The sequence below is a fragment of the Papio anubis genome, chromosome 1 (assembly GCF_008728515.1).
Source record: "Papio anubis isolate 15944 chromosome 1, Panubis1.0, whole genome shotgun sequence".
Classification (NCBI taxonomy): Eukaryota; Metazoa; Chordata; class Mammalia; order Primates; family Cercopithecidae; genus Papio; species Papio anubis.
The window spans coordinates 5301105-5314214 of NC_044976.1; the positions used below are offsets into that span (position 1 = coordinate 5301105).

At 60.8% G+C, this 13110-nt stretch overlaps 1 protein-coding gene across 5 annotated transcripts in view; it reads left to right on the forward strand.

The window, feature by feature from the left end:
- The window catches only part of ESPN (espin), a 37903-nt gene that overhangs the window by 13262 nt on the left and 11531 nt on the right, over positions 1–13110 (forward strand). For 3 of the 5 annotated variants that reach the window (XM_031664006.1, XM_021935553.2, XM_021935551.2), the window contains exons 3-9: positions 3500–3686; positions 3873–4055; positions 4181–4312; positions 7738–7939; positions 8911–9176; positions 12009–12170; positions 12261–12459. In XM_031664006.1, coding sequence (XP_031519866.1) covers positions 3500–3686; positions 3873–4055; positions 4181–4312; positions 7738–7939; positions 8911–9176; positions 12009–12170; positions 12261–12459 — 1331 coding nt within the window. Of the gene's footprint in view, positions 1–3499; positions 3687–3872; positions 4056–4180; positions 4313–7737; positions 7940–8910; positions 9177–11280; positions 12460–13110 lie in introns of those variants that run through there. The other 2 variants (XM_003891035.5, XM_031664008.1) reach the window with 2 other exon arrangements.

Here is a 13110-nt window from a genome sequence, read left to right on the forward strand (position 1 = left end):
GCATATCTGCCCCAGGTTCTGGGGTATTCCAAGGTGGAGGCTCTGACTCCATAATGGGGCGCACGAGTGCAAATGCAAATACTAATAATAATGGTGACGAGCTCCAGCACTTACTGAGGGCTCATTCTGTGCCAGGAACTTGGGCTCGGAGTGCCAGCCAGCAGCCCTGCAGGAGGCTGTGGGTACCACTGCCCCCTGCTGCTCAGATCCTGCTTGGTGCCAGCTTCTCAGACCTTCTCCGGCTGGCTGGGCACCCCTGGGTCATGGATCTCTGCCAAGTCGGGGGTGCTGGGAGAGCAGAGCTCACTGCAGGTCTGGACCCCCGCAGCTGTGCACACCACTGTGGGCCTCTGCAGAAAGAACCCAGTGGGCCCCCACCGGCCCCCAGTCCCCAAGACCCCGGCACTCACTGTGCCTTGGTTACAGGGTGAATAATTTAGGCTGCTGAGTGTTGGTCATGAAATATTAATCAGCCTGTCCTGATGCACCAGCATGTGAGTGTGCGTGGGGGTGATGCTGGCACTGGGGTGTGGAGGCCGGCAGCCACGAGCCAGCATGTTTCTGAACATAGATACGTAGCTGGGTCTTCTGTCTGCCTCATCTGTGTCGACGGGACCCTCTCTGGATCACCAGGCATGCTGCCGGCTCCCCACACCATCATGAAGTGCCAGGCCCAGCATCAGCCCCAGCAAATGGCAGCCCTGTGTCTAGCGAGTAGGGACGGGGGAGAAATCAGTGAGTGAGGGTCCATGGGGGCTGCAGACAGCCTTGGGGGGTCTCAGGAGTCAGGGAAATGGACAGAGAACCAGGGCTTTAGGGACAGGGAGATGCCAGCTGGGAGGGTCTCAGGATGTGTGTGAGAGGGAGGGAAAGGGCACACGTGACAGGGGTCAGAAGAGGGGCTAAGTCGTGTTGGGAACAAGAGGGTGGAGGGCAAAGGGGGGTGGCCTGGTACACGTTGATGGGCAGGCAACAAGTGGATGGGTAGTTGGATGGTTGAGCGAGGGATGGATGCGGGGTGGAGCATGTGGTTGATCTGGGGGGTGATAGACTGGGGGAGGTAGATGGGCAGGATGTGAAGTCCTGTGAAGAATTGGCCTCCTGGGCACAAAAGGTGAATTGGAACCCAATAGGCCCTCAACCTAGAACTTCTCCTGGGTCTGGGGGTAGGTTGTGGCTCCACCTAGTGTCTTTTGGTGGTAACTGCACCCTGGGCTGTTCACATCCAGCAGCCCAGCAGCCAGGACAGCTTTCCTGGTCTCGTTAGGCTCCCTCTAGGCTGGGAGAACAAGGACAGTGACAGCCGAAAGCTAGGCCCCAGGAGAAGCCCCTGAGACACGTTCCATCTCTTCACTCCCTGCATGCCCATATTGCTGGCCAGGCTCTGCATCACACATACAGATGGGTGTTCAAATGCCACTTACCAGCTGTGTGACCGAGGAGACAGCTGAGTCTGTGCCTCTGTTGTGCGACTATGGGTGATGGCACAGAGTCCGGGGCCTTCCAGCCCCACCTGTGAGCCTCCCCAGCTGCAGCTGTACCATTGATTGAATTCCGATTCTGGCAGGTCCCCTGCTAGGTGCCTTACCGGAGTAATCTCAGTTGATGGTCATAGTAAATTAATAAAAATAGTTGATGGCCGGATGCGGTGGCTCACGCCTGTAATCCCAGCACTTTGGGAGGCCGAGACAGGCGGATCACTTGAACTCAGGAGTTCGAGACCAGCCTGGGAAAGACCTCATCTCTACTAAAAATACAAAAATTAACTGGGCCTGGTGGCACACGCCTGTAGTCCCAGCTACTCAGGAGGCTGAGGCAGAAGAATAACTTGAACCCAGGAGGTGGAGGCTGCAGTGAGCCAAGATTGTGCCACTGCACTCTAGCCTGGGCAACAGAGCAAGACCCAGTCTCAAAATAAATAAATAAATGAATAACAATATGGCATTCACTGGGTACTTTACTAACCATGGCAAGATATGGCCCTAGCCTCAACTACCCCCCACGAAATAAGAATGACAATAGGACTTAAGAATAACCTGGGCCGGGTGCGGTGGCTCCCACCTGCAATCCCAGCACTTTGGGAGGCCAAGGCAGGTGGTTCACTTGAGGTCAGGAGTTTGAGACCAGCCTGGCCAAGATGGCAAAACTGGGTTTCTACTAAAAATACAAAAATTAGCGAGGCATGGTGGCACATGCCTGTAGTCCCAGATGCTTGGGAGGCTGAGGCAGAAGAATGGCTTGAACCTGGGAGGCAGAGGTTGCAGTGAGCTAAGATTGAGCCATTGCATTCCAGCCTGGATGACAGAGCAAGACTCAGTCTCAAAAATAAAAATAAAAAAAGAAGAACCTGCCTGCTAGTGCCATAGCCCAGAGCTAGCATAGCCCAGAGCTAGCACCGCGGAAACATTCAGTACATAGTGGACATCTCGCGGGCTGCCAGATTAACAAAAACAGCAACAACAAAACCCAGGACATTTGACTAGCTTTGAATCTTAGATAAACAAGCTGTATTTTAGTACAAGTATGTCCCATGCAATATTTGGGATATAGAATACTAAAGCATTATCCGTTTATCTGAAATTCAGATTGAAACTGGATGAACTGCATTTCGTCTGGTAACCCTTACCACCCTGCCCTCTGGGAACTCAGTCTTCTGGGGGAGGCAAAGGTCAAAATCAGTTATGGTCAACCAAGCATGACAGGTCATGCTCATAGCAGCCCTGGGCAGTGTGGGGCGGAGGCCAGCAAAGGGGAAATAAATCAGGGTGGCCCTCATGGAGGAGGGATGGGGACTGAGTCTTCAAGAGGGAGGAGGATGGAAGGGCATTCCAGATGGAGGCAGCACACGATGAAAGGGATAGAGGTCAGACACAGCAGGTGTGGGGACTCATGGTGACAGTGGGTGAGAGGGGTGGAGAAGACAGCTCACCACATCTTTGTAGACATTGGTTAAAAAGTGGGACTGAGGCTGGGCATAGTGGCTCACGGCTGTAATCCCAGCACTTTGGGAGGCTGAGGTGGGTGGATCACGAGGCCAGGAGTTCGAGATCAGCCTGGTCAACATGGTGAAACCCCCTCTCTACTAAAAATACAAAAAATTAGCCAGGCGTGGTGGCGCATGCCTGTAATCCCTGCTACTCAGGAGGCTGAGGCAGAAGAATCGCTTGAACTCGGGAGGCAGAGGTTGCAGTGAGCCAAGATCAAGCCACTGCACTCCAGCCTGGGCGACAGAGCTAGATTTCATCTCAAAAAAAAAAAAAAAAAAGTGGGACTGAGGGCAGGGCAGTGCTGGGTCGGACGCTCTCAGGCGCCTCTGAGGGAGGGTGGCTCAGGACTAAGTCCAGGGGAAGCCTCAGGGGCGGCAGCGGGCGGGTGACAGGGCCCTCTCCCACCCACTCTCCCTGACGTTCAGGGCTCCCCGGGAGGGGGCGGGGGGCGTAAGGAGGCCTCGGAGAGGGTGAGGCGCTGAAGGCCCAACGTGGGCACTGTGTCTCCTCAGGGGAGTGAATGCCCAAACCAAGAACGGTGCCACGCCCCTGTACCTGGCGTGCCAGGAGGGCCACCTGGAGGTGACGCAGTACCTGGTGCAGGAATGCGGCGCAGACCCGCACGCGCGCGCCCTCGACGGCATGACCCCGCTGCACGCCGCGGCGCAGATGGGCCACAGCCCGGTCATCGTGTGGTTGGTGAGCTCTGGGCCCGGGCGGTGGGGGAGGGGAGGCGGGGCGGAGCCGGCAGGGCGGGGCGTGGAGGGGGTGGGGCCATCAGGGTGGGGCGGGGGAACGGTGACGGGACCGGGAGGGGTAGGGGGCGGGGCCCGCAGGGGCCTGGCGCCCAGCCCCCGCCCCTCTCTCCCCGCCCTTCCTGCCCAGGTGAGCTGCACCGACGTGAGCCTGTCGGAGCAGGACAAAGACGGCGCCACCGCCATGCACTTCGCGGCGAGCCGCGGCCACACCAAGGTGCTCAGCTGGCTGCTGCTGCACGGCGGGGAGATCTCGGCTGACCTGTGGGGCGGGACCCCACTGCACGACGCCGCCGAGAACGGGGAGCTAGAGGTCAGCGCGGGCCCGGGATTGGGGCGCGCGCCCTCTGCTGGCACCGCGCTCTCGGCATGGCCCTGCCCGGGTGTTGGGGTCCCAGCTCCTGGCCGGGGCCGGGTCCTCAATGCGTGCCCCCGCAGTGCTGCCAGATCCTGGTAGTAAATGGCGCGGAGCTGGACGTCCGCGACCGCGACGGGTACACGGCCGCCGACCTGTCGGACTTCAACGGCCACAGCCACTGCACCCGCTACCTGCGCACTGTGGAGAACCTGGTACGATCCCTGCGCTGCTCCTGTAGCATTCTCTCTTCTCGCCCCTCCACCCCAGTGGTGGGTGTCGTCACCCCTTTTTACCAAGGAGGAAGCTGCGGTTCAGGGACAGGAAGCCCACTACCCCACACGACCTCTCAGCCCAGAACCACTGCCTACTGGGGACTGAGGGATTAGAGGCACAAAGGTTAACAGAAAGAGGACAGGGAAGAACAGGGTCACCCCAAGGGGTAAGGCTGGAGAAATCACAAGACAGGCCCCATTGGGAACAGTTAGGCTCATTCACCCGCCCATAGACATTAGCTTGGGTATAACTCACAGCCACCTCTGCAGAAGACAGTGTAAGTGTCCCTTTCCACATATGGATAAACTGAGTCTGCGGGGCACCAAGATCACATTACCAGTAAGGGGTAGAGTGGAGAACCTGCCTCGATGGCCTGGCCAGGAGCCACCTCTCAGCCCCTGCACTGTACATTTGCTGACTTCATGGCTGGTTCATAACTGGAAACCCATGCTACTCTTTTTAAATTATGTTATTATGGTGAGACAGCCATGAAGTGACCGGCTGGGACTTGAACTCAGCTGTGGATGTCTCCAAGTGCAGGGCTCTGCACCAGCTGGTACAATGCCTGCTTTGAGGCAACAGGCAGGGAGGAGAGTGGGCCTCGCAGCCAACCCCAAAAGGATGTGAACTAACTCCATGGGGCAGCCTGGCCATGGAGGGTCTGTGAAATGAGGCCCGGAGGCAAGAAGGCAGATGGTCTGTGCCCTGAGCACCGTCGGTGCATCTGCCCTCCCTGCCAGCACAGGGGGATGGTCCTGGCTCTGGGGGCTGCAGAACACAGCAAGGCCCAAAGGCCAGAGGCTGCAGGCGGGCCTGAGGATGAACTTCCGCCCCAGAAAGAGTCTCCGGAAGAGAATGAGTGGCCCAGCAGGTAGTGAGCACCCTGTCACTAGGGTATATAAGCCAGGATGGACACTGGGAAGGGCTTTGCTGCATCAATGGTGGGTATCCCTTAGCTAAGAGAGTCTGTGACTCTGTTGAGGGACCGTGGGGTGGCACTAGGGCCCAGGGCACCTGAGGGCCTCTCTGGATGCAACTGCTAGTGGTCATAGGACAGCAAACACCACTCATTGGATTCTGACTTAGGCAGGTACCCTGCCGAGTGCCTTAAAGGTGTAATCTCAGTTACTCTTCACAGTACATTAAAAAATATAGGCCGGGCGCGGTGGCTCAAGCCTGTAATCCCAGCACTTTGGGAGGCCGAAACGGGTGGATCACGAGGTCAGGAGATTGAGACCATCCTGGCTAACATGGTGAAACCCCGTCTCTACTAAAAAATACAAAAAAGTAGCCGGGCGAGGTGGCAGGCGCCTGTAGTCCCAGCTACTCAGGAGGCTGAGGCAGGAGAATGGCGTGAACCTGGGAGGCGGAGCTTGCAGTGAGCTGAGATTCGGCCACTGCACTCCAGCCTGGGCCACAGAGCGAGACTCCATCTCAAAAAAAAAAAAAATATATATATATATATATATATATAGTTGGTTGGGTGCGGTGGCTTAGGCCAGGCACGGAGGCTCACGCCTGTAATCCCAGCACTTTGGGAGGCTGAGGCGGGTGGATCACGAGGTCAACAGATCGAGACCATCCTGGCCAACATGGTGAAACCCCATCTTTACTAAAAATACAAAAAATATTTAGCCAGGTGTGGTAGCATACACCTGTAGTCCCAGCTACTCAGGAGGCAGAGGCAGGAGAATCACTTGAACCCAGGAGGTGGAGGTTGCTGTGAGCCAAGATTGCGCCACTGCACTCCAGCCTGGTGACAGAGCAAGAGTCCATCTCAAAAAAAAAGTTGACAGGCCAGGCATGGTGGCTCATGCCTGCACTTTAGGAAGCTGAGGTGGGTGGATCACCTGAGGTCAGGGTTCGAGGCCAGCCTGGTCAACATGATGAAACCCCATCTCTACTAAAAATACAAAAATTAGCTGGGTGTGGTGGTGGGCACCTGTATTTCCAACTACTTAGGAGGCTGAGGCAGGAGAATTGCTTGAACCTGGGAGGTGGAGGTTGCAGTGAGCTGAGACCGCACCACCACACTCCAGCCTGGGCAACAAGAATGAAACTCCGTCTAAAAAAAATAGTTGACTATACGTCATTTACTGGGTGCCATGTCCTGGAGCTCAGCAGGGCAAGTAGTGCTGTTATCCCCATTTGCAGATGAAGAAACTTAGGCACAAAAAGCACAGGTGACTCACCCGAAATGACACAGCTAGTAAGTGGGGGAGGGGAAGTTTGAAGCCACTGTCCCAGACTGCAGAGCTGGGTGACTCAGGGCAGATGCAGTACACCTGCTGTGGCTCAGCCTCTTATCTGCTGCCTACAGGGGTCAGGGCTTGGTGCCCTCAGCACCCACTGCTGTTGGCCAGGTAAAGAGCACCTTTGGGTGCTGCCCAAGCCACCTCCTATAGCTCCCCTGACTCCTGGGGTAGGCAGCTGGGCCTGGTCCCCTGGAATGGGTGGGGGGTGTGTGCCCTGGTTCTCTCACCCAAGCTTCAGCAGTGACAGATCCAAGCCACAGAAGATGCTGGCCCAGAAAAGGCAAACACTCCCACAGAGCCCCTAATTACGGGGCCAATGAGCGCAGCCGCCGAGCCGTTACCTGGTGCCAGGCCTGCCTCTCTCTCCCAGGGGGCCTGTGACACTTCTTAGGCAGGGAGGGGGCACGGGGCAAGGAGGAGTACGCCTGGGTAGGAGGCAGCGGAGCAAGCGGGCTTGCCGGCAGCAGGGGCAGCATGGGCAATGTAAGCAGGGCCCCCACCCCATCCCCCTCTGCACCGGGAAGGGACAGGCCTGTGGTCAGAGGCACAGACCCAGCAGGGCGGGGGAATGGCAGGCCTGGCAGCCTGAGCTCTGGCTGCCCATCACTGCTCAGCTGGCTACCCAGGCCCCACCCTTACCCCAAGGGCCCCATCAGGAGATAGGCCGGGCTGGTGTTGGGAGTCTGCCCCAGGTCCCAGGTCCGGCAAGGAGCGCTAGCTTGCCAGCCGGATAACTAGGGATGGGCCTGTGCTGTGCGCCTCCCCATGGAGCCTCTGATCCTTAAGGGAGAAGGCCGATCTCCTGGCAGTTCTCCCCTTGGGGTGCAGCTCAAGGCCCCTTCCTCGTCAATCTCTCCACCCTCCTAATCAGGGAGGAGCCAGGCAAGGGAGTTTCCCAGGAACCTGGGTCCTGCTGCCTGGCGGGGCTGGGCTTGAATCTTAACTTGGAGGAACCTGAGAGACCCTCCAGTGATGCAGAAGAGACCCCGGAGAGGGGTGTGGCTTGACCGAGATCCCACAGTGAAGGCGTGGCTGAGTGGGACCCTAGCCTGGAGAGCAACACATCTTGGGGAACACTTGCCTTCATGGCTTCCCTACCTCCCCTTCAGAGCGTGGAGCACCGCGTGCTCTCCCGGGATCCATCCGCAGAGCTGGAGGCGAAGCAGCTGGATTCAGGCATGTCCTCACCCAACACCACGGTGTCAGTCCAGCCACTGAACTTTGACCTCAGCTCGCCCACCAGCACCCTCTCCAACTATGACTCCTGCTCCTCCAGCCACTCCAGCATCAAGGGCCAGCACCCTCCACGCGGTGAGTGTGCCCAAGGAGGAAGAGGGGGAGGGAGAGCAGACTGAAGCCAGACCACTAGGCTGTGAGGGTTGGCCTTGGGCCACCCTGCCACAGCCAATGTCAGAGACTACCCTCATCGCTTGCTCTTAAACATGGGGAGGAGACACCCCTTCTGCTGAGAAACAGATGTCACTCATGCGTGTGTGTGCTCATCACAAACACAGGTGTACATCCACATGTACTCTCCCCACACACAAAATCCACGTGTGCCGCCCACCATTCATTATTCTCAGCTACTCACACACAAAAGCACACGCTTGTACATGTGTACATACAGCCTACAAATATGAACACACACACAGAGCCATGCTAATATCTGCACACACCCATCTTATACACAAGCACACAATGCTCTATTTCCATACTACAGATATGCACACACACACACAACCATGTCCACAGGGCAATGCACACAAATTCATCAGTACAAAGAAGCACATGCACAAATGCATACACACTCAAACACACACAAATACACAGTCGCCTCAGCAGACTGCAGGCATGTGTGTACACACACCCTGACCATGCCCTGAGCATGGGCGTCTGTCCACTTGCAATGCCTGGTTTACGCCGCCAGATGGTGGCCTCCAGCCCCGGGAGGGGTGCCCTGCAAAGACTAGATGTGGCCATCCGTACTCCCAAGGAGTAGGCCCTTCCCTTCCAGGTGACCCTACCCTCTAGACACACCAAAGCCTTGGTGCTTCCCCTCCAAACCAGGGTGCCTGATCTTCCCCCAATAAGTGCTGGACTGGGGCAGGGCAGGGCCAGGGAGAGGAGGCCCAGCACCGCCAGGGGCCACAGCAAGTGTACCAAGTGGTGCCCTGGAGCCCACTGTGGCCCTCGGCAAGTTGTTTCCAGGTGGCGGAGAGTCTGTCTTGGGGAACAGCCTGTCCACAAGCTCCCAAATCTGGCCCTTTCTTCTGCCTCCCCAGAGCTTTCCAGCGCTAGAGCTGCAGACATACAGAGCTACATGGACATGCTGAACCCGGAGCTGCCTCGGGGCATGATCGGGAAGCCCACACCCCCACCACCCCCACCCAGCTTTCCCCCGCCACCCCCGCCCCCAGGCACCCAACTGCCCCCACCCCCACCTGGCTACCCAGCTCCCAAGCCTCCTGTGGGACCACAGGCAGCTGACATCTACATGCAGACGAAGAACAAACTCCGCCACGTGCAGACGGAGGCCCTCAAGAAGGAGGTAGTGAGCCCTCACCCCCTGCCTGCCTTCCAGCAGGGGGACTAGGCCGATGGGGGCCAGTGAGGCCAAAGGCCTGGCCTCACTAGTGGGCATAGGGTGGGGGTCCCTAGGTCCATGGCATGTTCAAGAGTCAAAGCTCCTGGCGAGTCCCATGAGGGGTCAGGGCTGGACACTGGACTGGGAGGAGAGTAAGAGCAGGTCACCGCCCTCCATGGGAGCTGGGGGGTGAAGGACGCAGGTCCAGACAGCTGTGCCTCACCAGGAACTGGGCCTGTGCCACCTCTTGCACAGAGTGGCTGGGTTGTCATGAAGTTGACAGAGAATTCATGGAGACTGCCCCTCCCCAAGCATGCCCCCACCACCCCCACAGCCCCAGGCTCAGTCAGAGAGTGTTACCCAAGGGAGGTGGCTGCCAGGTGGAAGGTGCCGGTGGCATGGCTGTGGAGGTGAGGGCTGGAAGGAGTGTGGGGGGAAGGTGAGCAGGCACTAGCAGGGCTGGGTGCCCACCGGCAGTGGGGGCTGGGAGGAAGTGAAGCTGTGGCTAGTTCCAGTTTAGGGCTCGAGATCCTGGGGGAAAGGGCCAGGCCTGAGCTGGGAGCCCTGGAGGGAAGCAGAGCCTGTGTGGAGAGGATGAGGCCAGGGCAGGCAGGTGGAGTGTGAGGCACCTAGGGATGTCTGGGGGCTGCAGGCCCCTGGCTGAGGCTCTGGAGCAGGAGTGGGGGCAGAGGTCTGGTCTGAGCAATTCTGGGAATCTTGGGCAGGGTGACCTGGGGAACACTGGCATTCTGGCCACAGGAACAGAGCAAGGATGGCCTGAGAGGTGAGGGGACAGCCTGAGGTCACAGGTGGCCAGATGTGGTGTGGCAGCGCTCTGGGGTCCTGCTGGAGCCTGGGACCTTGCATTTCTCTCTTAAGCCCAAGGCAAGCCACCCCAGGGCCAGTTTATACAAGGTGACCCAGGTCACAAGGCCACTGGGCAAGGGAGGCATGGGAGGGACACCAAACCTGCAGGCCAGCTCCAGTGGCTGCCCTCTTCATGCTACCTTAGACCAAGCTCCCACAGTGGCTTCCCCTTTCATCTCTGGGAGGCAGAGGGGGCCGGCCAGATAGGGCTGCAGGGGCCCTGGAATCGCTGAGCTCCCAGCCCAGCCTGTGGGCCCCGCCCAAAGCCACAGGACAGGTGGCCCAGCCAGTGTCCCCTCTCCACCGGTGAGCCCAAGTGCCAGGTCTGCGTGGTCCCCTGCTGGCTGTGTGAGCCCGTCCCGGGTGTGTGCCTCCCTCCCGGCTCAGTGCGCCCCTCCCGGCTGTGTGTGCCCCTCCCGGCTGTGAGCCCCCTCCCGGCTGTGTGCGCCCCTCCCGGCTGTGTGCCCCCCTCCCGGCTCCCGGCTGTGTGCCCCCCTCCCGGCTGTGTGCGCCCCTCCCGGCTGTGTGCGTCCCTCCCGGCTGTGTGCGTGCTGGGCCGCAGGCGCCAGGGCCGGGACCCGGACACTCCACAAAGGGCTCTTTGTGTGGCCGCGGCGCCCCCCGCGCGGGTGCCTGACCGAGGGCGGGAGCAGGGTCGTGGCGTCCGAGCCTCTGGGCTGCAGGGGGCGCGGAGCGGGCGGGCTGGCCCAGAAAACAAATCCTGCGGTGTCGCGTTTCCTGCAACGTGAGCCAGGTCGGGCGGGGTGAAGGGTCTGAGGCCACCTCAGGGACGCAGGGGCTGGAGAGTGGGGCAGGGGACAGCCACCACTCCGTCACTCAGTCTTTGGCCGGGCCGCCTCACTCTCCCTCACTGAGCTGGGCCTATTTGGGGGCAGCTGCGACGGGGCGGGAAGCCACGCTGTCACCCGACCCCGCCTTACGGCCCCTGAAACCCGAGGCTTGAGCGCGGGTGTCGGTGTCGCTTTCGGATGGGGATGGTTTCCAGATGCAGGAGGGGAAGCAGGGGGACGCGACCCGGAGCCGGGGGCCAAATATGAGAGGCCCCCTCTGCCCAGGATCAGCCCTCTCCCGTCTCCGGCGGGGATGAAGGTGGGGGCTCAGCTCCCAGCTTAGGGAGAGGCGCAGGGGGCGGGGTCACATCTGGCCTGGGGCGGGTGCAGAGCTGCGGCCAGGTGTGGCAAGGTAGTTGGCGCCCCCGTGGTATCCGCGACGGCTGGGGGGTTCGGCCTGGGATTGGCGGGCCCCGGGTGATGTCAGGCCGTCGGAGCCCATAGGCTGGCCGTGTGCGGGCGGCTGTAACCTGAGAGGAAGTATCAGGTAACGCAGGTGTCGGGTCCTGCCGCCCCCGCCGCCAGGTGCACAGCGGGGGCCACCAGCACCGTGGCAGGTAGGAGCAGCCCCCGGATGGGCAACCGGGGTCCGGGGCAAGCCGGAGCCTCGGAGAGCACAGGCTCTGGAGGGGGCTCCCTCCGGCCCGGGACCCCGAAAGACTGGGCTCCGCGGAGCCCTGGGGACCCGCAGTCCGTCTGACAGCGGAGAGCGGGGTGCGGACAAGGGCCTAGTGAGGGCTAAACCGGGAGGTGCCCCTTCTCCAGCTCCCCCTGGCGTCGGGGCTGGGCCACCCCGCCCCTGGGCCCGCCCCTTCTGGCCTCAGTGGGGGCCCCTGTGCCCCTTGGCCGGTGCCCAGAACCCCTCCCTGTAAGGCGGGCGGAGCCTGCCCTTCCACCGACACCCCCATGACCCTCTCCCCGTGCCCGCCCTGAGAACAGGGGATGTAGGAAGACGGCTGCTGCACCCCTCGACGGCCGCTGGCCGCGAGTCCCCAGGAGGTGAACGGCTGGGTGGGGAGGCGTGGGGGGCGCCTACCCGGCAGGTGCCCGAGCCCCACCGGTCACTGTCTTCCCGCAGCCAAGCTCCTGCGACGGCCACGACGGGCTGCGGAGGCAGGACTCCGGCCGCAAGCCCCGCGCCTTCAGCAAGCAGCCCAGCACGGGAGACTACTACCGGCAGCTGGGCCGCTGCCCGGGCGAGACGCTGGCCGCACGTCCAGGCATGGCGCACAGCGAGGAGGTGCGTGCCTGCCAGCCCGCGCCCGCCGGCTGCCCGCGCCTTGGCCCTGCCGTCCGCGGCTCACTCGAAGGCCCCTCTGCTCCCCCGCAGGCGGCGCTGCTCCCAGGGAACCACGTGCCTAACGGCTGTGCCGCGGACCCCAAGGCGTCCAGGGAGCTGCCACCGCCGCCCCCGCCCCCACCGCCGCCCCTGCCCGAGGCCGCGAGTTCGCTGCCACCGGCCCCGCCTCTGCCCCTCGAGGGCGCTGGCCCTGGCTGCGGGCAGCGCCGCTCCTCTTCGTCCACCGGCAGTGAGTAGGAGCAGGTTGAGGGGTGGGGGGCGGCGCTAGCCCTGAAAGGGGAGGGAAATCTAGACACCGCCCCCTCCCCAGCTGTCACTGCCCGGGTCCTTCCTCTTCTACATGCTCTTCTGGCCACCCCTACCCCGTTGAGTACTTGACCCTAAGAGAGGGCTCTGGGTTGCTCGAGGTCCTGCCAAAGCAGGACCGGGCTGTGCTCCTGGGGCAAGTCCCCTCCCCAGTCTGGGCCTGCCTCCCACCCCCTAGCTGTGTGGCCTGGGCAAGTCCCCTCCCCTCTCTGGGCCTGCCTCCCACCGGCTAGAAAGGGTCTCCCAGCTCTGGCGCTGGCGTTTCCAATGAGCTGGTGCTGGAGGAACACTTGAAGTAGAACCAGCTTCAGAGAGGCCCCACAGCTGGCCACTCTTCCCCCTGCCCCCCTCTATCCTGAGCCTCTCTTCCTCTCTCCATGTCTTTCTCTTGTCCTTCCAAGCAGCACAGACCTGAAGCCTTCTTAGATATGCCAGCAACTCTTCCTAGCCAGTTCCTGCCAGGGGCCCTGGGCCACCTGGGGCCTGGCTATGGGGGCAATGTTTTCCCCTCCCTCCCCGGTGACTTCTCTAGGCATCCTTTTTTAAGAGCTAGACTGGTGCAGGATTCCTGGGC